General features: G+C 50.4%; 1 protein-coding gene across 2 annotated transcripts; it reads right to left on the bottom strand.

The window, feature by feature from the left end:
- Positions 1–6,766: 6,766 nt before the first annotated feature.
- RPS21 (ribosomal protein S21) lies at positions 6,767–20,922 on the bottom strand. Of its 2 annotated transcripts, XM_032972914.1 has the most exons (7): positions 20,766–20,922; positions 17,261–17,366; positions 10,323–10,397; positions 9,497–9,560; positions 8,835–8,906; positions 7,618–7,673; positions 6,767–6,838 (listed from the first exon to the last, which is right to left on the bottom strand). In XM_032972914.1, the coding sequence occupies exons 3-7, from the start codon at positions 10,370–10,372 to the stop codon at positions 6,829–6,831; spliced, it is 252 nt and encodes an 83-aa protein (XP_032828805.1). In that variant the 5' UTR covers positions 10,373–10,397; positions 17,261–17,366; positions 20,766–20,922; the 3' UTR covers positions 6,767–6,828. The 2 variants fall into 2 exon arrangements, with proteins under 2 accessions (XP_032828805.1, XP_032828804.1); XM_032972913.2 differs by lacking the exons at positions 17,261–17,366; positions 20,766–20,922 and adding an exon at positions 14,669–14,753.
- Positions 20,923–21,148: the final 226 nt, after the last annotated feature.

Genomic DNA, 21,148 nt, shown 5'->3' with positions numbered 1-21,148 from the left:
CTGCAGCTGCTGCATCGGTTGTTCCCCCCCCCCCCCCAATCGCAATGATGTTTTCAGCCCCAATCAAGGACGACGCCGGGTTTCTAGTTCGCGTCGGAGGAGCGCGGAGCACCCCGGGGAAAATCTCCCCGCCTTGGCGCGAGGGAGGGGGGGGGGCAAAGGCGGCCACCGCATCGACGCGCTCCTGCGGGCCGTCTGGAACGCTCTTCCTTCCGACATGAGGAAGCCACCGGAGCTGTGCACTTTTACATCGAGATGGAGGAGTCATTTCGGTAGTGTAGTTTTGTTGTTGTTGTTGTTTTTGTGTGTTTAGTTTATTGACCTTTCCCCGCGCAGCTCAGTACGAAAGAAATTCAATCAATGTACATGCGTACAACGTCCACGTTCACACGCCACGCCGCAAAGGGGAGCGTCCTTATCTATAGAATAAGGTCGGCAGTTCGCGGGCATGTTTACCGTATATAAATTTATTACACAGCGCCGAATATCGAGGCGCTTTGCAGCAATTATGACATTGTATATAAGCATCGATTCAAGCAAGCGTGACTGCTGATGAGATACCGCGTTTCGAAACCAGTCTGGAGTTTGCCTCTCTTGAAACAACGCCGCTGAAATGATTCAGCACCAGATGGCCGTGTGGCTGACGGGCTGTATGTGTGGTATGTTGGACTTCTTTCGCACCGTACGTAGCCATCCGTGCGAATCAGAGGTGCGTTCTGTGAAATACGGCGACACTGATACGGTACCCGTGCACGTACAGATGCGCGGCTGCCCTTTAGTCGATCCACTGCTGGACGAGGGCCTCCCCAAGCCGTGCTGGTGGTAGGGTGCCATTTGATCATACCTCACCCACGCAGGTCATTCATTGCCTGTGAGTGAAGAGGTGTGGAGGTGTCAGCTTGGAGTTGCAGTGCAACTGTAGTGACATAGAATATTTCACGTAGCAGCACAGCGCTGGCTGCTGGCAGGGAAGGGGATCTGCAGCTTGCAGCAGCACTGACTGACAGCAGGGCACGTGATAGACCAGAGAGAGATGTAGGGGGAAAGGTTACGGAAGGGGCACATCGAGAACCCGCTAGAAGGTTCCAGAAGGGGGGCGTGGCCCTGGGGGCGGAGCCAGGCCACACTGGCGGTATAAGAGGGGCCCCGTGAGGGGACCTCGGGGCTGTCGTTTGGAGTGGGGTCACCGTCATGCTGCTGCTGGAGTCTTCACCGTCGTCTCGGCGTTGTCAGTCAGGCAGTCGACCAGCTGTCCTGACTGGGAACTTTAGTTACTAAGTGTTACTGTCAAGTCGTGTTAATAAACCAGAGTGCATCCTACTCTTAGTGTCTCTGAGTCAGTCACTACACAACATTGGACGTTGCGCTGCACGTATCACTGCCGCCGATAAACGTAGCCCATCAGCAGCAGCAGCATCTTGACAACTCTGTCTGCGCGTGGTGGTCGTCCATCCAAGCGCTAAGCCAGGCTCAACCCCCGCTTAGTGTCTGATGTCTTATGAGATCGGCCTATGACCAAAACCCACCCGGAATGACAACGGGTCTCGCACAAGGTGACAACGTCTCTTCGTTCGACGTTCGAGAGAGGTTTATGCGGAGGGCGAACTGCTCAGCGCGGGACTGTTCATGCATTCTGGTGCTCTATACATGTTCACAGCCCTGCGCCCGTGCTGGAAATTCCACGGTCATATGGGGGGCGGTGTGGGAGGGGGGGCAAGTCCATCCACAGGAGAACCACTCTGTCCGTCCGTCTTCCCGTCTTTGTAATCTGCCGCTTCTCTTCCCAGAGATGTGGTCTGGTCGTAGGGTTGAATTAAACACAAGAACATTCAATTGGATACGGAATACAACATAGTGGAGTCAAGGTAAAACAAAAATAGTTCTAGGTCGCAGAAAGGACAGCGCAACGTGTGCCTCGCATTGATTAGTCAGACGGCTTGGGAGTGACGCGACGCGACGGGGTTATGCGACAACACCAACCCACCACGCGGCACCGATTCGGGGATATCGGCAGATCTCCTCCTCCACCCCGGGCAGCGAGGACATTCAACAGGGGGTCGGCAAAACCCCAAAAAAAGAACAAGAAGAGCCCGCACGGCACACGGGGTGTGGCAACAACCACGCCTAGACACATTTGTCTCCCTGGTGGCGATGTTTAGGGCATACTTCGGCACGCTGTAGTCTACTTCTACTTTCGTACGGCCGATGTAGATGACAGAGCAACAACGACTGCAATCTCACATTCAGGTGGCCAAGCCACACCACCGCGTCAGGAGCCGGCGGAATCGTGCATCGCTGTGATGTCTCCTGCGCATTTGTGGATCGGGGCATTGCGTCGTTACGCGCTGTACGATTCTGTCCTGGATGACCACAGTCGCACCACTGCTGCTGGAGAGCTTTAAATTGTCCAGTCGTGCATCGGCGTATCCGCATCTACTGCCATGGTGAGTGCAGTGGATGCGGTTTAGGGTGGACCGCGAGCTTCGCAGAAGATCAAAGCCCAGGTGGATCTTCTGCGTTGAGATCCTTCACCAGGGGAGGTGCCACGCTGGTCAATGCGGGTTGGGTGAAAGGGTTCCATCTGTCGCTGGCCCAGCGCCCGTGCATAAACTTACACACAGATGTCGCTTGCGCTATGCAAGCCGGGCGTGCTTGGGTTCAGTATTTCAATGCCCACGGCGAACATCAGTGGCGAGGAGTGCCAGAACCTGTTCTGGATGTCCCCCCACCCAGTGCCGGATTATCCCAGTAGCACAAGTGTAGCTACTACATATGTAGTAGCTACACAAGTAGCTACGGGCCCCGCACTTTCAAGGGCCCCGCGCTAAATGCTTACAAACTATCAATTCCGGTTCAGTGATTTTGCACTTGCACTATTATAGTACTATACTGCCTTCAATCTTTATGAACGCCTGGGTGTTTAAGGTTAGCGATTTGTCGTATTATCTGGCTGTGTAGCAAATGAAAAAAACAATGACTTTACTATGCAAGTAAAACAATTGTGGCACCTCCTTTGCCAGTACCAAAATATGAGAATACGTTTTTCCAGTTTTATTTGTACGCCTTTTGGCGTCCTCTGGTCTAACACCGTTTGAGACGAGGCTCAAAAGAAAGCTGTCTCTGGTGTGGACCAATCAGTTTCAAAGACAATGTATATATTATCAGAGTATTTTTTTGTTTGCATTTTGACTACAAGTATTGTGGTTAATGCAGACATGATTCAGTGTAAAAGGTTTCAGTTTGGTGTTTTAACAACACCATTTTGTTGCCAGATAATAGGGGAAAAACGTATTCTCATAAAAAATGTTTTAATATTTATTTAACAACATATGCTACAGGCCCCGCACGAGCTTCATCTCCGCCCAACCATCCCGCACCAGACTGCTGAAAATGGTCAAACGACACCCCCCCCCCAACCTCATCCCGTAGGGGGTTTGCAAAGCAGCAGTAAATTATGCATTTTTTTGTTTGAGAGGGATACCTTCAGACAAGACGTAACGGCAGGCATACAAATGCAGACATGCAGTCCGACAGACAGGCGGGCGGGCGGACAAACGCGAAGACATTCACAGAGAGACAGGGAGATATGGAGACAGGCAGCCAGCCAGAAACATCGGCAGACAGACGTCCCGGCAGGCAGACTGCAGACAAACACATAATCCAGCAGTGGATTGACACATATGATGGGGCACGTGCAATAAAACAATCGTGTCTATAAAGAGTGCTGCTGATGCCAATCGCCCTTCCTCCACCCTTACCCATTGCGCTCCCTCTCTTCCCATCTCCCAGTCTTCCCCTCCCTCCCTCCTTACCCATCTCCCTCCCACTCCTCTCTCGCCGTCTCCCTCTCCCCATCTCCCACTCTCCTCCCCATCTCCCACTCTCCCCCCCATCTCGCACTCTCTCCTTCCTTCCTCCCTACCCATCTCCCTCCCACTCCTCTCTCGCCGTCTCCCTCTCCCTATCTCCCACTCTCCTCCCCATCTCCCACTCTCCTCCCCATCTCGCACTCTCCCCCCCCCCCCATCTCGCACTCTCTCCTTCCTTCCTCCCTACCCATCTCCCTCCCTCTCCTCTCTCGCAGTCTCCCCCCCCCAACATCTCCCACTCTCCCCTACCTCCATCCCTCCTTACCCATCTCCCTCCCTCTCATCTCCCAGTCTCCCCCCTCTCCCCCTCCCTCTCTCTGTGGTGGGAGCGCGTGGAGGAAATTAAACGATCTTCAAATAAACACGTCCAGGCGAGACGGCGGTCGTGCTTGCCGCTCCTCGCTCGGAGAAATCATCGCTCACGCCGATCGATGTGCGCACAATCGCCGTTGTTTTACGAAGGCACGCGAATTGGACGCGATCCAAGGGAATGAATTTCTCACCGCGACGACCATTGCACGGGTCGTAGGTGGACTCGGTTCCCAGGGTAGTTCGCAGAGCAGTCGGGGGGAGTTTGACGAGCCAAAACTCACTCAGTTCGTTCACCGGGGCGGTCAGTCATCTCCTTATTGCTCGGCTATCGCTTGTACCATGGTTACCTTTATGTACGTTGAACTTCTTTCGCACCGTGAGTAGCCAACCCTGCTGTTCCGGGGATTATTTTGGCACCCGGTCATAGCCCATCTCGCTTTACTTTGGCTTCATACTTAAACAAAAAAGATTAAACCTCATATATACGGGGCACGATTATATACGATTACTAGTTGGCCCGTGGCCACATCTGCGGCATTAAAGCTACGCTGCTGCTTTCTGCACGTACGTGATTCTATGCGATTACCTTAAATCGCTGGGTAAGTTCAACCTCTATGAGCCCGGTCCTTTGACCTTTGGGCCTCACCCCTTCCTGATTCGCCCCCCCCCCCAACTTCTGAAATTCAGCTCTGCGCCTTTCCTTTTTAGGACACGCCCCTTCTTCTTGAGGCCCCGCCTCTTTCTCTGTAGGCCCCACGCCCCCTGGACACGGGGTTGGGCTGGGCTGTGAAAGGTGGTGGTGGGCGGGGACATTAGGAGGGGGTGGGGCGGATTCACGAAGACCAAAATCCCTCTTGCAGCAACATGATGCGTGCCATGTACTCTCGTGGTAGTGCCTTACGCCGATTAGCCGTGCTTCAAAGCCAGCCTTGCAGCGTTCCCGAAAATACCGAGATATCAAGCCCTGGACGACCGATAATAAATTTCCACGAGAACCAAGGTGATAGGAACTGACACGGCTATGACAGAAAAGAGAACGACCTAGAGCGGGGATTATCGGCATAAGGCACTACAACTAGAATACAAGCTACGCCTATTCATAAGCATCCGGGGCCCTTAATTTCTGGCAGGTTTATAGCAATCTAGTGTACACGATGAGGACAAAATCATTCGAGATGGATGTGGCGTGCAAAAGCAAATTCAGCAGCAGAGTTCCACACAGTTCGGGCTGAAATAAAAGCACCGTCGGTGAGAAAGCTCGCGTCAACTCAAAAGACGGCCGCAGCGGTGCGCAGCAAAAGCTCCCGAGAGAAGACATTGACCACGCTACACCACTACGAATGGCTGCGACAAAAACCTACGTGCCGAATTCAGGCGATTCATTCATTCCGTCTGGCGAGCGAGGTGGCCGCGTTCCGGCAGGATGTTCCGCACGGCCGTCGATCTGTCAAGAGCGACATGGGAAGTCGTCGTTTCCCGTTCCTGTGCATTGTTTAAACGCTGGCGCGGTGCAAAGTGCACGGACCCTGTTCTAACCCTCCGCGACGGGAGACAAAGATTCTCCCCGCCCCCCGCCCCCGACTCCTATATCCTAACGCTGGTGGAGCAACTGCCGTTGGCGAGCACCAACCGAATGGCAACGACCACGAAGGGGGTTGGTTACGGCCAGCGCCACACCCGGTCGGTCTTCTCCACCGACCCACACCAGGTGCTCGTCGACGCATTGCAGGCCCAGGGCCGGTGCAAGGTATTCGTCTTCTATGTTAAGCCGTGGCCAACTCACAACAGCGCCCATGGTCCACGTGTAAATGTGTACATTTAACCGCGAGTGCTTTTTAGAAGTGCTGTGGATATGGGATCGGGCACAATTCACACAACCCCCTAGCAATTTGATGATTTACCATCGACTCAATCGTGCGTCGGCTGGACAAGCGAGCGATTCAAGGCGACGTTGCAGCGAACACAACCACCAAATAACTTCAACACACCATCTGGACACGTGTGTGGCGAGCGGCGGAATCAATGGTGACGAATTAAGCCATCTATCGTCGCACCTCCTCTCCGTTACACGGGTGTCAGTGATGGGATGTTCACGATGAATCCGCCGATGGCGGAATTCTCCCTGGATCTGCCAGCGTGATCGGTTTTCTCTCGTGCTGTGTTGTTCTTCACTAATTTTCAGAGGGGGACCACTTTCGGCATTATCAAGTGAGAGGGCTGCCACACATTTCAAACTATCGGGTGACAGCACGATGAGGGCGGCGTTTTCACATTTCGTGTTATCGGGGGCCACACACGTTCAAGGGCCGCACTAAAGGCCACCAGGGGCCGTCAGTGACCCACGGGGCCTTGCGATGAACACTGCTCTAGGAGGAAGTGGCGGTTCCCGTTCGATTGCGACAGACTGGATGTGGTGGAACCCATCGGCCACACAGCCTTCTGGGAGCGCAATATTCAGCAGCATTGGTTAAATACAAGAAAACGGTGGAATGGTTTCCACATTCAGTGTCTTGTCAGCAGTCAGGCTAGCTTTCATCAATGATTAATATTGTTATGAAAAGTTGAACAAAAACACCGGACAATGCTTTTCACTTCTAAAACGTTCGTTTTATTTTGCGACACATTTTCTCAGCCCGACGTCTTCGTCTCAAAAGGTCCTGGAAAGCGGAAAAAACAAGAGATTAACGCTGAAAATGACGGATAATTCATTGCTTCCTGTGGGCTTAGCACGGTTGGCTATGTACAGTGTGAGAAGTTCAACAAACATACGTACATAGAGGCAAGCCCTACAAAACCAGCAGCTCTTACAGCCATGAACACCCTGCACTGTCCAGATCACGTGGGGATGTTCCACAATCATCAGGAATGTGCAGCATGGAACATAACTTGTATTTGAATGGCGATAACTGGTAAACGTGGATGGTGGTGGTTTGGTAGTGGGGTGGTGGTTGGAAGGTGGTGGGTCGCAAGGCCCGATGCTTTAAACCCTGTACTGTGAGCCTTGTATTTGTCGCCATTTAAGCGTGTATACAGTGCACATGTGTATAGCGCATCAAAGTATAGTGTAAATGTGTTTCATGTCAGTGTGTACAGTCTGTACAAGCATTTTAATGTATGTTATATCACACCTATATGTTTGTATGCAAGTGTAGCATGTGGTGCTTATGTTGAACTTATATCCCATCATACGTACCAACCCGTGGAAATCGAAGGTGCGAATGTTGCGAGTTTGTATATATGTAATTTACGTGCGCAGTGTAAAGCTCAGTATTTGAACTGCAGAATAACCCCACCCAGGTCTACAAGAGGGGGTCCCCGTTTTGCACTGGAGGTTCCGTCACTCTCGAGAACCATTGCAAGCCGTCGGGACGCGTGCGTGCATGCGTGCGTTGCCGTGTGAGACTGTGGCGGTGCTGGCGGGAGCTGTGGGTCGTACTTTGAGACGATGGAGTCGTCCTTTGCCAGCCGCAGGATGCAATCGTCAGACTCGCCCTGCAATGGGGGAACAAAAAGACATTTTGTTTTTGCCCTCCATATCTTTTTTTATTGTTTGTCGTTTTATCGTTAAAAGAGCTTCGTAGCTCATCGGATTTCTTCAGGATAAAGATTCCGATTTCAAATCACACAAGGATTCCGCAACGCTTATTGACACATGACATCACAGTGACGTCATCGGGGGGGGGGGGTCAGCGGGAGTGGGGTGCGTGCTTCCCTCTAGGGCTGACAGTGTGAATCCTCTTAGCAGTGGTTTTTATATCGCTTAAGTTTTGGGAAACCACCTGTGATCAATGTGGCCGGTTTTCTACGCGGCAAGTTCCAAATTGTAATACAAAGGAACTCGAATTTTGTTCGTAACAGATCACCGTTATGAGAGTTATCATGCTTTCTCTGTTACAGATGGAGAGCCAACCGTTATTGGAAAGCATTACCAATAAAAAAACAACACACATGAACCTGCATCTCTGCGTGTGTGAGCGCAGTTTCTACTGCTGCTGTATGAACAGAATTCTGCAAAATACGGACACTACACTGCTATAGCTACCATGAATTTCACTTCCTTGATTAACTCCACCCACGCTGATAACTCGATATTCCAGACTGACGGTTTCATCTCATCCACGTTTATGTTGAGCCACCACACCTGCAGGTCACAGCACTGGGGCGCCACGGTCACGAGACGTTAACGACCTCGCCTCGTATACAGGAGTGCGTGGGTTCGATCCCGACCCTGACGCCTGAATATTTCGAGTTTGCATGTTCTCCCTGTGGTCACGTGGATGCTTCTCCGGGTCCTCCAGTTTTTGCCTCCACATGAGAGTATTTGGCTGATATAAATTTATTTGAGCTCTCATTTGCGGCCAATTCACGTCTGAAAAAAGAGATGTATAGCTCAGTGAGCCTTACCTGGTAAAATAAAAATAGTTAAAAGTTTAGTTTCACTTCTCATTCTGCTGTTGCCTTGCACTGCTCCACTTTGGAATTCCCTCCCATCGTCTTTTAAATTAATATTTTCCCCATGTCCTCTACAACCTTGCTCCGCTCAAGAAACGTTTGAAAACTCTGTTACACATTCATACGGTGCTATTTGTTGGCCTTGTGTGCCTGTGCTCAGCAATCACAATAAAAACCCATCAAAGGACGGGATCTTTTTACCATCCTCCGGATGGGTCCGCAGATGGCGTAGGTCTTGTACTGGCCATTAAAACGGCCGGTGCTAGGGTCGACCTGCAGGTACAAATGAAAGAGACAAATATAAACAAATCTGCTCAATCAAGAGATACGATGGGAGACCTGGAGGACAAGAGGTACAGATTATACACAGCCGTCGCACCACGTGATGTCGCGGGGCACCTGACCGCGTGGCATATGATGTAATGCACCCCCCCCGCCCCCCGATGAGCACGGTTGGCTATGTACGGTCACGAAAGACGTTCCACATACATAAATCCATGTGACCCCCGTTGGCACATGCTCGTTTTATCGTGTGGGCCAATAGACAATGCACTTGCTGGCATAAAGTTTTGTCACCATGTCGTTTCGTCCCTTGGCATCTCTATTCTGCCATGTTTATCCTCGTTTAAAATCACTAAAAAGTGTGAATGCCATTTAATTGCAATGATTAAGTTTTGTTTGTTTTTGAAATACGAAATTGTGGAATTCTGTGACGTCTACCGGCTGAGTCGCTATTGAGAAAGAGCTTCCTCAGCTTCAATGGGCTTTACCCGGGAAACACTTCTGATTCTGATAATAAATTCCGACATCTCCTTGCAAGAGACGCAAATCTCAGCACAACCGCACATCTCTCCGGCTCTGACCTCCGCGATGTTCATCTGTACAGAAGCGTGGTCTTTGGCAGCGATGATGCGGTTGCTGGCTGAGCTGCGCAGAACCACAACACAAAACAATTAACAGAGATTTCAAACCATAAACTTGAACAAATGGAAACTGTTGAATGCCATGTAGATTAACCCACGCCACTGCGCGCAATTCGATTAATTGCCACAATATGGCATCACTTCATTTCAACAATTAACTACATAATTGGTACCGGCGCGTTTGTAAATAATTTCCGCACGTCCCGTCTTGTTACGTGCGATTAGCCTAACGAAAACACATTTGTATATCACGTGCTATTACAGTAAGACTTGAGAACCCAGTTTAATCACAGGGTGGAGGAAACCTGGCATCGAACCGAGGCTTCTCAGCGGCTCTGACACAGTGTCTTTAACACGGCATCAGGCCTCGGAGCCATGCACCCCCCTCACACTTTTGCCTTTAAATAGACAAATGGAAAAGTTGTTCAACCACGGCCAATAAGTGTGTAACATATCAAGAGATCGGAGTGCATTTTCGAGGGGAGAGAAATACAAGGGTTGCCTGTGTAAGCACACACAAGACTGTAGGAAATGGTGTTAAACGAGCACCTATTCAGGCATCTTCGTCTCCCCATTGCACACTGCACCAGGTACTCATTTTAAGACAGAGTTGACCTCAGCAAGCCTCGCGAACGGTTCACACACAACTCGCCACCGACGTCAGCCGTGGTCCGGAATCGAACTCGTCACCGGTGCTCGGGCGCGAACCGTTGCGCCACTGCTTCCCACAACACAGCTACACGTGCCCGCGCGTGCGGATACGCACCATTTCCGCGGGACGTACAGGTCGACGAACTCGCCGGTGTCGTTCTGCATGTTGTTGTTGTTGATGTGTCAGATCCTGTGACAAACAGATGCACATCAACCCACGTAAACTTCATACCAAAATCTTGGCATTCAGAGAAATATTTCCCCAAATCAGCGATTACACTGCAGTCACAATATGGAAGATGAGGTGATCACAAATTCTTCGACTTACATCCTTCATAGGGTCCATCTCATACAAGAATGAGACCAAGCTTTATCTCTGCTTAACAAAGACTAGAGTGAATGAATGAGGCTGGCCCATGCCATAGAAATATAGAATTCAATCCACGCCAACAGACGAGCACCCTCTCAGCTCTCATTTGATTGATAGGAACACTTTTGTTCGTTTTGGGCTATTCCTAAGCTTTAAATATAATAAAAATAAATATTTACACCAAGGACTTCCGGTGAAGTTCATTTCATATTTTCCACCCATGATCATCCAATATAGGCCCATAGTGCTGCCGTTTGAGCTGTCAGCAGAGCCCCAGTGATGTAGATGAGAGTGCTCGTGACACACGCAAGCTTTTCGCGACCAATATTATTCATAATAAAGATTGTTTTGGGTTAAGAATGCGTAAATATAAGTGTCATTAACCCACCACTACCTGGCACGACCAATTAGTAAGGTTTATCACGTGAACAGAACGTGCGTGACCTCGTTACAACTTCAGAGAGAATTCTGCCAAATCGCCTGATGAATCTGGTTGTAATCACCAGCGAAACGTCATACTCAAAATTGGAAATGTCGTGGGTTTACTTTCCTACACACCGGTGTGCTGAAGTAGCAACTAATTGGCATGTTTTGTTCACGCGACAAACACTAATAATTGGCTGCGTCGGGTGGAGGTGGGTTAAGACATTCACGCCATCTCACCCAGAAGCCCGACTTCCGCTAAAGGCAGGCCCCGAGATTCCCAAAGCAGCGAAGAATCATCGCTTAAATGAACGCTGCTTACGGAACACTGCTCAATAATGCTCAGAGGCTGATTGGACCAGACAAAAAAAAATGTTCCTGTCTGTTCATTATCTGGTCATTACTCACGATCTCCCACGATGGGCGTAATTGAATTTACGTTCACCTTCAAGCGTGCCCGAGAAGCACTCGAGATAGGAATTGAGATGGCATCTTGATAGGGGCCATCCATTTAGTACGTACGCAGAAATCCGTCAAAACTTGCCCCCCCTCCCTGTACGCATGCGTACTTTTTACACACCCCTCCCCCCCTCGCATCCTATAGAACAGCCGATATTTAATCCACGCAGAAACGATCAAGGATTAATACTATTAACGTGTTTAAGCAAACAGTCCCCAGCTGGACTAACTCATTTGAAGGACAATGTAGACAAATTATTATCGAGGCTTCACCCCCCCCCCCCGTTTCCTATGCGTACGCACATTGTCAGTAAGCGTACGCATTTGGGTTAACCCCCACTCCCCCCTCCATGCGTACGTACTAAATGGATGGCCCCATCGAGCTAATGAAAGAATCATCACTTAATTCTGAAAACCACATCCCAGTGTTGGGAAAATGCTTAAACGAAGGATCTATTGTAACGGATTTTAAAGCCAATTCTTGCAAATTATTGCCAAGCATTAAAACGTCTCGAGCAATGATTTTCCAGAATAAGATTTAAATTGCCTCATTGTTTTTAAACGGGGAATCTGGTCATCATTGCCCACCGAAGGGAGGTGTTAAGTATATCTACGGATGGGAAGACTAATATATTCCACAAAACAGTATTAAATGTAAATAGATTTTTTAACTCTAAACGTTGATGAGTTCAGCCATAAAACCCTGGCTGGGGTTTGAACTTGTAAACTCCGGATTTCGCAATCAAGTACTGATGTTTTATTTAATAATCCTGAAAATGAAGCTTGTAAATTCCTCCACTCCAATTAACTGTGTTTGATTCAGGATCGCAAATATATAAAATATTCCAATAAAATGTATTTATCTTTTTACCAACTCACTTTGTATTCTTTTTTACAATGTGAGTCCATGTCGCAATGTAATCTGACCATATTAGTATTCATGTCAAGGTGTCGATTCTCAGGGAAACGACGTATCCGTGAGAATCGTGGTCACTTACACGAGTTCACACGTAATTTGAAAATGGTTGCAGTTTATTTCACACTTTTAAGTACTTCCGTCTTAAACCTTGTGTGTGTAGCCCATCTCTGCTGTTTATAGGTCCGAGTCCAATTGTGGAATTGTTACATTCCAATGAAGGTGGGACGGTCCCCGGTTTCTTCCCACGAAGTTGGTATATATTTTATCGACCCCGGAGGGATGCTGATAATGGGGCGTGCTTTGACTAAATGCACGGTTTCGATGCGTTACGCTTCAATGGGTAGCGGCAATATTCCATTGGCATGTTTGCAGGATATATATTTTTTCCCCCGTTTGTCTTCGCGTCCTGTTTACATTCGCAATCTGCTCTTGGGTTTACGTATTTGTTCGTCATGTAGCCTTTATTCAGCACTGGACTGATAACGGGAATGTATTGTACACGATCATGAGTTTAGTTAAAAACAATTCAACATATTCGTGAAAACCACTGCCTTCAACGGAAACATTTAATAGGTCCCGCTTATTTTTTTCTAAGGGCCATTGCACGAAACGTCGGCTAGAATGTTTTCCCTTTTAAGGCAGTGTTTTGAGGCGTTCGGTTTTTATGTGATTGTGCACCAATGTCAACGCAATAATCACCAAACACTTTAATTACAGTTGAGTTTTGCATTTCATTTGCATTTTTGTCAAGTGAATGATGTACTTTTCCAGGTCTCTCTTGAGACTACTGTACTTGTACTGGTCTCGTTGAGCTCTCATAAATCTGACAATTGTCTACATCAATGATGTGGGAACGTGCGTTTCAGGCGAGAATTAACGTTATTACTTTTATAAACGAGGTTAACCTAAACCCGTGTGACTCCTTTTCATTGTTAAAGCCACATGTGACCGAGACGTTAAAGGCTCTACATATTTCATGTGTCTGTTACACTTGGGTGAGCTCACCCCGAGCTAAACATGCTCCGAGAGTACATCGTCTTTGTAGTTCGCCTTTTGGCGTTCTCTGGTCTGACACTGGTGAGACTGGTATAGGCCACTCAGTTTCAAACACAATGCACACATTATTTATCAGAGCATGTTTCGATTTAAAGCTTTCGTGACTGCAAGGACTCATCTTCTTTGGTTCGCTCGGTAAAGTCACGTAGAATGAGAAAATAATAAATTGATAAAATAACACAATAAAATTCTCACGACGTTTCAGTCTCGTCCCTTCACCTGATGAAGGCCGCTTGTGTTGTGGCCGAAACGTCGTGAGAATTGTGTTATTTTATTTTATCAATTTATTTTATTCTCATTCTACGTGACTTTACCGAAAGAACCAAAGACAGAGCATGTTTGTTTGTATGTTCACTACAAAAACGGTGTTTTTAATGCAGAATTGATTCCTTGATAAAGGTTTATTTTGGGTGTTTGAACATACACCTGCTTTATTGCCAGAAAAAGGGGGCAACACATTCGTATTGTTTTCATACTTCTCATTCAACCCCGCTGCGTTTAAACTCAAGTCACGTTAAACCCTTTCCTCTTATACCAACTTCGGCTCCATCCTCTCTCCACGCGCCTTCAAAACCACTTCACGTGACCAAATCGACGGCCGCGCGCCAGAAAGAAAAACCAGCGCTTCGCCAAAGCGCGCCGGTTCGTGGACTCAGTCGCAAAGAGCGACGTCAAAGATCGCAATTTGTGCGCGGTCCGCAAGTTACCCCAAACACACTCTTCAATAACAAAACCGCGCAAGTGCGCTTCGCTCAAAAGCTCTCTCCTTAAAAGTCCACCCTGCTGGAATCGCGTGCGCATTTTCAAGGCGGCTCAAAAGCGCACGCCTGGCTACTTTTCCGTTTTGTTCGAAACGGAACGCCGCTCAAAACGCACGCCGGGCGCTTTTATTACAACCCGACTTCTTTACTTTGTCGAAACCCGCAACGTCTTTAAAGGCCACGCTAGGTCGACGTTAAAGACGCGAATCTCCCTCCCCCCCTCGTCTCGGCCGCTAGCCCCACGTGGCGGCACGCGAGGCGGAGGCCGCCATAGGCCTCGGGCCTAGCCCGTGCCTCTGCGCGGCCCTCGCCACACGCCACACAACGCCGCCACCGCCGCCGCCACCTCCGCGCGAGTCTCGTAACGAGGAGGAGGAAGAGAGGACGAGAAGTAACAGAGGTGAAGGAGGCGAAAGACGAGGAGAGACACAGACGAGCAGTCGCGAGTGAGAACGGCGGCTGCCCACACTCACCGACTCCACACAGCGAAGAGGAAGAAAGGGAGGGCGGGAAAGGCGGAAGCACTCTTTGACCCCCCCCACCACAGCCCCCCTCCCCTCCCCCACAGCCCCTCCCCCGCGTTACCCACAGCCCCTCCCCCCACAACTCCTCCCCCCACAACTCCTCCCCCACCTCCTCTGCCATTCACTCGCCCAGCCTCCGTCCACGATCGAAATGTAAATTTTCGAGTGATGTCATCCGGCAGTGGGGGAGGGGCTGGGGGAGTGAGGGGGGGGGCGTTATGATTATATCAGAATATTTCAGAACCGGAATATTGATTGATCCTGGAGGAATCCGATGAGCTATAAAGCTCTTTTCTTCACAGATGTTCAGTTGGGGCGTGTAAGAACGTTACGACAACAAGAAAGGCCTTCAAAGGGTTTCTTTCCTTCCCCAACAGTTTGTTAAGGCTATAAGGGGGGGGGGGGATCTTTGTCTATGTATGTGTGTATATGTCTGCGTGTGTCTGGATAACATGAACAAAACACCCCCGTGTGTGTATATGTAAGGGCCTCTTTAAATACCCATTGAGCGATTTATTGAGCGACCCATATAATGAGAGCCAAGCCTTCAATCCATCACTAGACACTCTCTCTCTCTTCGTGGCAGATACAATCTATTAAAACACGGAGAGTAATCTGTCATCTCTACCCACACACAACAACATGTGCGCGTGCGTGTGCAAGAGATACGCTCTGCAAAGTGATATCCAATAATCCAATATAACAGTGTAGATTCATGTAGTATATAGCATCTTAGGACGCTGGGCAGAGACAGTGGGTATATTAATTTTATATAGATCTCTGCATGTGCGTATATTTATGTCTCTATGTGAGTACCGTACATGGGTCTCTATGTTTGCCCATGGGTCTGTGTGAGTGTCAATAAAACGACGCTGTGGTAGGTCATAGGCGGAGGAAAATGCAAAGTGTGAGCCTGGAGATGAACAGGGAGTTGTGGGGAAGGAGATTCAGACTGTGGGAGCAGAATAATGAGTGGCCTCTTTAAAATTTGTGGTAAAGATTTGTGAAGTATTTAGTGGCAAATATTTCCCAAAAAGCCATCGGCAGCTCTGGGCATGAGTGTTGGTGCGCCGTGTGGTGAGTTTGATCGCGGTGTTGGTGAGCGGTGTGGTGAGTTTAGCAATGGTGTTGACGAGTTGTGTATCACGTCGCTTCACCATTGGTTTAGGGGCTTCTTTGGTTTGAGTGAACATACGAGAAGTTGTCACGGATGAACACACGGGCGGACATCGCGGATGGACACACGGAAACACGCGTTGGACATTTCCCGACCTCAGCAGTGAGTAGCCTTTCGTGACTCCCTCCGCAAACATTAATATGGATTAACGCGACCCGCGGGGTCATGACTCCGAAATTAAGGAAACCAAATTGACCACGCGCGGCGCAGCTGGGGCCACGTGCTCACGCGCGCGCGCGCGCGATGCCCTCGCTCACCCCAAGCGAGCCGGCTCTCATCAGATGGCAAAACCGAAGAAAAAATCGGAGGAAACACGAACTCCGCGCACGCACAAAGGTCTCAAACCGTGTCGTCCTCGTCACTGTGGTAACCCGCTGCTTGCGCGCCGCCAAACCACGCCGACGCGGAATGCGACGGAGAGCGATGTGCTCGGAGGCGGGGTTTATTTCTGTTTTGTTGTTGTTGTTGTCATTCAATGCACGTCACCTGCGGTGGCGTGGATGGGATACGCCGTGACCACCGACCACAGGCAATGGAAGGAAAGGTGAAGGGTGCTCAAAAGAAGCACGCGTCGGTGGCACCTCATCGGAATGATTACACCGAGAGGACGATAGGAGCAACTCGTGTACCAGAGACGATGTTAGCGGGTTGTTGATATCCCAGTGAACGTGGAACGTCGGGTGAACGTTGGGCCGACGTTGGTCCAACGGTTCCAACGTCGGGTTAACGTTGGGCCGACGTTGGTTCAACGGTTCCAACGTCGGGTCAACGTTGGACCAACGTTGCATGTTCACTGGGATGACTAAAAGAAAGTAAATTAGCTCGCGTGCAGGAGATATGTTGATTGCAACATCGCATAAACCGTGACAGATGGCGACAGCTTACGGCGGTCTTCATCGAGCAGTGGAATGAGCATGGCCGATGTTGAATAGCAAAGACAAAGACAACAGCAACAACGCCACCAACCACGTGCACAAGAACACGCGAAAAAAAACCAACACACCCCTCAACAACCGCAACAGCCCCAATTCTTCACAAAATGCGGGTGACGTCACCGCGGCGCTTGTGCCAGACTAGGTGCGCATGGCAGGTCGCAAGACGGATGTGTGTGTTTATGGGTTGGCTGACTGAGATGACTGGCAAGATGCGCTACCTGTGCTCTCGTCTGTATAAAAAAACACAAAGACACATTGACTCACACCCACACAATCCCAAACACAATCACAAAGACACCACAAACACATACAAAACCAAGACAAAGACACCCCCCCCCCCCCACCTTATAGCATTTATCAAGCTGTTGCGGCAAATGATGACCGAGATGACTGACAGAAGCACCGTCTCTGTACCCCTTACTGTGTCACCTCGCTGTGTTTTTATCGCCCGTCGCTCAGCTCGTTGTTGTGAGCGTCGCTCCCTCCGCCCTCCGTTGTTGCCGGAAGAGATTGCCTCCAACCGCCCAGGAGCGTGCTTCACGAGTTACCCCCAACACACGCACACACAACAATGAGAAAGACAAAGGATTCCTCGTGTAAGCCATACATTACGTTAGGGCAAGCGCTGTTATCGAACACATGGCTGACGGCCCGCGGTCGCCAGTTCTGAGACGGGTAAACACTGGTCACTGATCACAAACATTTAAGGCTGAGTTGACCTAGGCGAGGTCCAGGAACAGTTCAGATGTTTCCCGCTGGCGTTGGCCGCGGCCGGGAGTCGAACTTAGCGTGGGGTTGGATTCGTAGCGCAGTGCGAAGAAGGGAGGGAGGGAGGAGACGCGTGAGAGCGAACCGTCGCAAAAGCGGAGGACGTGGTATCAGCCCGTGTCGTTATGGCGGTGCCGCGTCTGTGTGCGTGCGTTGTGGTTTGCGCGCTGCACCACTAACCCCGGCCACCTGAGTTCGATTCCCTGACACGGCCGACAACCGCTTGAAAATACGTGAACCTGTCCTGGGCCTCCGCCCCCACGGTCGACTCAGCCTTAATTGAACACCGAGTGCGGTGTAAAAACACAAAAAACAAATCAGCATTGTGGAGACAAAGGCAGGCGGACGGCTTCTATAGGTGCTCGCTAACAGCACTTGCCCACACAACCCGTGTAGGCTAAACGGGGGATCGTCATCGTTGTCACTAACGCAGCTCACGGAACGTGTCAACAGCCGGGCGGGCAACGCAATCCGGCGAAGAATCATCGTTGGGGGAGACAAAGGTGGCCGGGCAAGGTGCTGGCCACAGTCACCCAATTCGTGCGTCCTGTCGGCCATAATAGACGCTCGCTGTGGCAGGGAGGCTGAGCCGGCACCGCTGATCGCCTGAGTTCGAATACAGGTCTCAGCACCTCACCTCCCCTCCCCGCCTAAACCGAGGTTTCAAGCGTACGGCGAGTTCATCGTCTCAGCCCGGCCACGATTTTTTTAAATTTTTTTACTAGGTAAGGCCCACTGAGCTACAAAGCTCGTTTTTCAGAAGCGACATGGCCACAAATGATAGCTCAGCGAAGTGGCTTATCGTGTGGACATTTACAGCAGCCAAATCATTTGAACGCATTTGGAATCGAAATGTGGAGGGAGAAACCACGGGGAGAACGTGCAAATGACTGCACAACAGACATTTGTATTTTCAGAGGGCGACGGCTTTGTCGAAGACTTCAACATAGCAGCGGATTGATCATGGCTGCTGCTGCTGATGATGATGGACTTAATTGTTAAGTGTCAGGCCACGGCATTAGCGCCGTCTGTTCACGCGTCGTGTTACGGACCGAAGGCAGCTGCCGGTCATTCTGTCCATGGAGACACGTGGTGTGGATCATGTGTGTGTGTGTCTGGGCGTGTCTGTCAGTCTGTTAAGGCTATATGGGGGATCTTTGTCTGTCGTGTGCACAGTGGAGGATGTGCGGTGGGCTCGGCGACCCGACTTCGACACCCGCTCATGGCCAGTGACAGGGGAGATTATCTGAATCCGTCCTGGGCCTCCCCTGGGTCGACTCAGCATCAAATTAGTATATGGTGCGGTGTGTAAAAGAATCGCCACTGAGGAGATAAAGACGGGCGGGCGTGGTGCTGGCCACCCACCCCCCCGTGTGCCGTGCCGGCCCTCGTAGGTGCTCGCCGCGAACAGCACTTGCCCAAACAGTCTGCTAAGGCTATAACGTGGTGGGCAGCGCAATGCGATACGAACCGGACCCCATTCACCTCCGAATTTGATTCCAGGCTACAGATATGACACATATATATGTATAACCGACCAGTAGAGAATAGGTTTTAAATCGCACTTGGGAGACAAAGGCGGTCCAGCCTGGTGCATACCCACACCACCCCATGGCGCGCAGCACCGGCCTTCATATTTGATCGCTCGCAGAATGTTTCCCAACTTATTCAGGGTATACTTAGCGCGAGTGTGTGGCATATGTGATGTATAGTGTGTGGCGTATAGTGTGTGGTGTATAGTGTATGGTGTATAGTGTGTGGTGTATAGTGTGTGGTGTATAGTGTGCGGTGTATAGTGTATGGTGTATGCGGTCTGTTGTGTGCGTGGTGTGTGGTGTATGTGGTATGTCGTGTGTGTAACGTACACTTAATAATGCTAATGATTTACAGCCCTTTGTCAATTCACTGCTTTGTGTGATCGAGGGAGATGGCGAGGGAGATGGCGATGGAGAGTGCGTTGGAGGGGAGGAGGGGTTGGAGGCTGGAAGGATGGTAGGGATTGGGGGGTGGTGGGAGTGGGGGTGGTGGTGGGAGCAGGGGGGGAGGGCTGATGGAGAGTGTGAACTGTGAAGAAGCGTACGCCAAAAAAAAATCCACAAAAGACTTCAGCCTTGCCCCTTAGCCACCAGGCTCCCTCTCCCTTCCCCATCCCCCATCTCACCCCCATCACCCCCTCCCGTTTGTAAAGCCATTACATCATCTCAAAGGAATGCTATTGTCTTCTCCACGGTTCCCAGCTTTTCCAACCGCCAGAGCTCGTTGTTGTGGAGGGGGATGAAGGGGTGGGAGGGTTGAGGAGGAGGTGGTCGGGGGGGAGAGCTGGGACGCCTTCAAACAATACGTACGTGCTGGGAGACTCGTCGGGGATGCATCACAAATAATACTTGAATTTTGTCTGTGCGGACGGACAGATATGGGAGGATACGGAGAGGCTCGTGACGTCTGCTTACTTGTTCTCGAGAAACATCATTATTCAACGTCATTCATCCAGCTGTGGCCGATGACGACGAAGGTGCTCGGGCTGAGACCATCACCTCGCTGCGCATGGAGCGCGCGCTTTAACCACAACACCCGGATTCGAACTCAGGTTTCTCAGCGTTGCAGGGCTCAGAGTCTCTTAACACGGCCATTATGAACGCCACCACAACCTCCCCACGCCGCCACTATACCACGTGCATCAACTCTTCTTGATCTGTCTTTCACCATTGGCCATCGAAGTGCACGATTTAAGCGTAGCTGTCGAGAGTGCGCAGGCTGTACAACTGCACGGGAGCCGACGAATACGGAGGGTCGAATCCAGTAAATCCTCGTTTAACGCGCGTTCACACTACGCGTTTTCGCTATAACGCGTTTTCTTTATTTTATGGAACCTTTTACGCTTAACGCATGGGGCGGTGTATTGGAAGCCCCCCACCCACCCAGTCGCCCCCCCCCCGCCATTTAATTCCACCAGACATCTGTGAACCTACTGGACAATAGCTTTATAGCTCATCGGATTCCTCCAGTCGAAATACATATTCGCATTTCCACGAAGTGAGGAGGGTACACATCACCGACGAGACCCTGGCGGCATCGTTGCAATCCGTTCAGCATCTACTGGCGCCTTGGGTTGGTCGAAGGGCCTTGGCATTCAACGTTGACATCATCTACACAAATGGTTGCTTACATGCCATGCGGAAGAAGAAGCGGAAGAGGAGGAGGAGGAAGACGAAGATACTCCGACCTCTCCCAAGACGCTTGGCCGGCGCGGAAGGGTGGTTCAAGCCGCCCTGTGAGTGCGTCGGTCGCCTCCACGAGGGTTTCTCGAGTGGAGGGAGGCCCATGTCACAGCGGGGCAGTTGCAGTCCTGCACTTTTACCTTTGACACGGGGCCCACGCCCACGACGCGATGCTGATGGAGTGTGTTTCACTCAATGTCTAGGAAATTATCTTTACGAGCGCCATAAAGTGTGCTGTTTGCTCTCTCTCTCTCGCGTGTCTGTCTCTGTGCGTCTCCGCGCTCTTTTCTCGCAACAATGACAAAGATCCCCCGTACGGCCTTCACATATT

This window comes from Petromyzon marinus, chromosome 3 (assembly GCF_048934315.1).
Source record: "Petromyzon marinus isolate PM22_M1 ecotype Great Lakes invasive population chromosome 3, UKy_Petmar_22M1.pri1.0, whole genome shotgun sequence".
NCBI lineage: Eukaryota > Metazoa > Chordata > Hyperoartia > Petromyzontiformes > Petromyzontidae > Petromyzon > Petromyzon marinus.
This window is presented reverse-complemented; position numbering and strand designations above follow the sequence as displayed.

Bases quoted from the DNA above. Each gene is read 5' to 3' on its own strand.
- RPS21 (XM_032972914.1), bottom strand. From the start codon at position 10,372: ATGCAGAACGACACCGGCGAGTTCGTCGACCTGTACGTCCCGCGGAAA. The intron at 9,561-10,322 runs GTGCGTATCCGC...GGTTCTGCGCAG, and splicing joins CTGTACGTCCCGCGGAAATG to CTCAGCCAGCAACCGCATCA. The intron at 7,674-8,834 runs GTAAAAAGATCC...CCCCCATTGCAG, and splicing joins GCGGACCCATCCGGAGGATG to GGCGAGTCTGACGATTGCAT.